Source organism: Vigna unguiculata, chromosome 11, assembly GCF_004118075.2.
Source record: "Vigna unguiculata cultivar IT97K-499-35 chromosome 11, ASM411807v1, whole genome shotgun sequence".
Classification (NCBI taxonomy): Eukaryota; Viridiplantae; Streptophyta; class Magnoliopsida; order Fabales; family Fabaceae; genus Vigna; species Vigna unguiculata.
In genome coordinates this window covers 26,751,087-26,752,918 of record NC_040289.1, presented here as the reverse complement: position 1 = coordinate 26,752,918, position 1,832 = coordinate 26,751,087, and the positions used below count along the sequence as shown (strand labels likewise).

The 1,832-nt window shown below is 50.5% G+C and overlaps 1 protein-coding gene across 1 annotated transcript; it reads left to right on the top strand.

The window, feature by feature from the left end:
- Positions 1 to 388: 388 nt before the first annotated feature.
- On the top strand, positions 389 to 1,353 carry LOC114170300. Its single transcript, XM_028055781.1, has 2 exons — positions 389 to 729; positions 933 to 1,353. Exons 1-2 carry the CDS (start codon positions 389 to 391, stop codon positions 1,351 to 1,353), a joined length of 762 nt encoding a protein of 253 aa, XP_027911582.1.
- The last annotated feature ends 479 nt before the right edge of the window (positions 1,354 to 1,832 follow it).

Sequence of the window (1,832 nt, the reverse complement as noted above, 5' to 3'; positions counted from 1 at the left end):
AACCATGGCCATACTACAGAGGACTGTAAAGCACTCCAGGATAAAATTGAAGAACCGGTGTGTGCTTGCCACTTTCGCCACTTTGTCCGTAGAGAAGACCACTCTTCTCAATCCCATCATCCTCCTCGTCCCGGCCACCGACGCCCCCCCCCCCCGTGACTCTCGCCACGATAAATGCCCAAACCAACCCACAAACCATGACCCCCAACCGGCTCGCACCGATGTTACCCCTGCGACCCTCCCCTACGCGACACTATCAACACCTTCTCCGTTACCTCTTCCACCAGAAAGAGACACCTCCGCCATATCCAATCATAGACACCACATGCCTCCCATAACATTTACGAACGATGACTTCCACGGCCTTGATCACTAGCAAGATGAGCCTATGGTCATCATCGTTGAAATAGAAAATTATGTAGTCAAAAAAGTCCTCGTCGACCAAGGCAGCTCTGTTGACATCCTTTACTGGGCAACATACCAGAAACTTCAACTCCTAAACACTGCTATGGTCCCATATGATGAACCAATTTATGGCTTTTCTGGGGAAAAAGTTTCCATCCGCGACTACATTGACCTCCATACCGTCTTCCGTGACGTAGCCCAAACCAAGACCATTCCTATCCGCTTCGTCATCGTCGATGCGCCTACATCCTATAATGTCCTCCTAGGCCGCCCTTCACTCAACACCCTCAGTGCTGTTGTCTCCACACCTCATCTGGCCATGAAGTTCCCCTCCCCATCGGGCGACATCCTTACCATCCATGGCGACCAACGCCTTGCACGCGAATGCTACATGGCCAGCCTACGCCCATAGCTCCCCATCCTGCAAACTAATCACATAGAGCGACCACCCGACTCTGAGATCGCTTTGTCTGGTCACGATTTAGACCCCAGAGTGGGCCAGGATGTCCGCCTTGAACCTATTGAAGAAACCACCCCCTAGAGCTCCCTAGTGGCTGTACCATCAAACTCGATACTGAGCTCGAGTCTGAACAGCGCGACATCATAACACCCACCATTTTCCACAACTCGGACCTCTTCGCTTGGTCAGCTGCTGACTTACCTGGAGTTGACCCTCAAGTGGCATCCCATAAGTTATCCATTTACAAGGAGGCCCAATATGTCTCCCAGAAAAAATGCAAACTTGGTGAGGAGCGACGCCTAGCGGCGATGGCCGAGGCCGATAAATTGCTGAGCGCGGGGTTTATCGAAGAAGCCCACTATACCACTTGGCTCTCTAACGTGGTCCTAGTCAAGAAAGCCAATGGCAAGTGGCGAATGTGTGTTGATTATACCGATGTTAACAAAGCCTGTCCTAGAGACGCCTACCCATTACCCAATATTGACTGACTCGTCGACGGTGCCGTCGGTAACAAGGTCCTCAACTTTCTTGATGCATACTCCGGATACAACAAAATTCCCATGGCCGCATCCGACATGAACAAAACTGTTTTCATCACAGACGACGCCAATTACTTCTACAAAGTCATGTCGTTCGGTCTTAAAAATGCAGGAGCAACCTACAAACGATTGATGGATAAAGTCTTCAGCCACATAATGGGCAAATGTGTCGAAGTGTACGTTGACGACATGGTTGTCAAATCCCCCAGCCATCACCAGCACGCTCAGGACCTATCAGCAGTCTTCTCTGCATTAAAGCAATACAGCCTCCGCCTCAATCCCGATAAATGCGTTTTCGGTGTCAACCATGGCAAGTTCCTTGGATTCATGCTGACCCAGCGTAGCATAGAGGCTAACCCTGAAAAGTGCAACGCGATCATTGAGATGCGAAGCTCCACCAGCATCAAAGAAGTACAACGCCTCATAGG

Excerpts from the sequence above, each read along its gene's own strand:
- LOC114170300 (XM_028055781.1), top strand. The coding sequence starts at position 389 with ATGGTCATCATCGTTGAAATAGAAAATTATGTAGTCAAAAAAGTCCTC. Across the intron at positions 730-932 it reads ACACCTCATCTGGCCATGAA|AAACCACCCCCTAGAGCTCC; the intron begins GTTCCCCTCCCC and ends AACCTATTGAAG.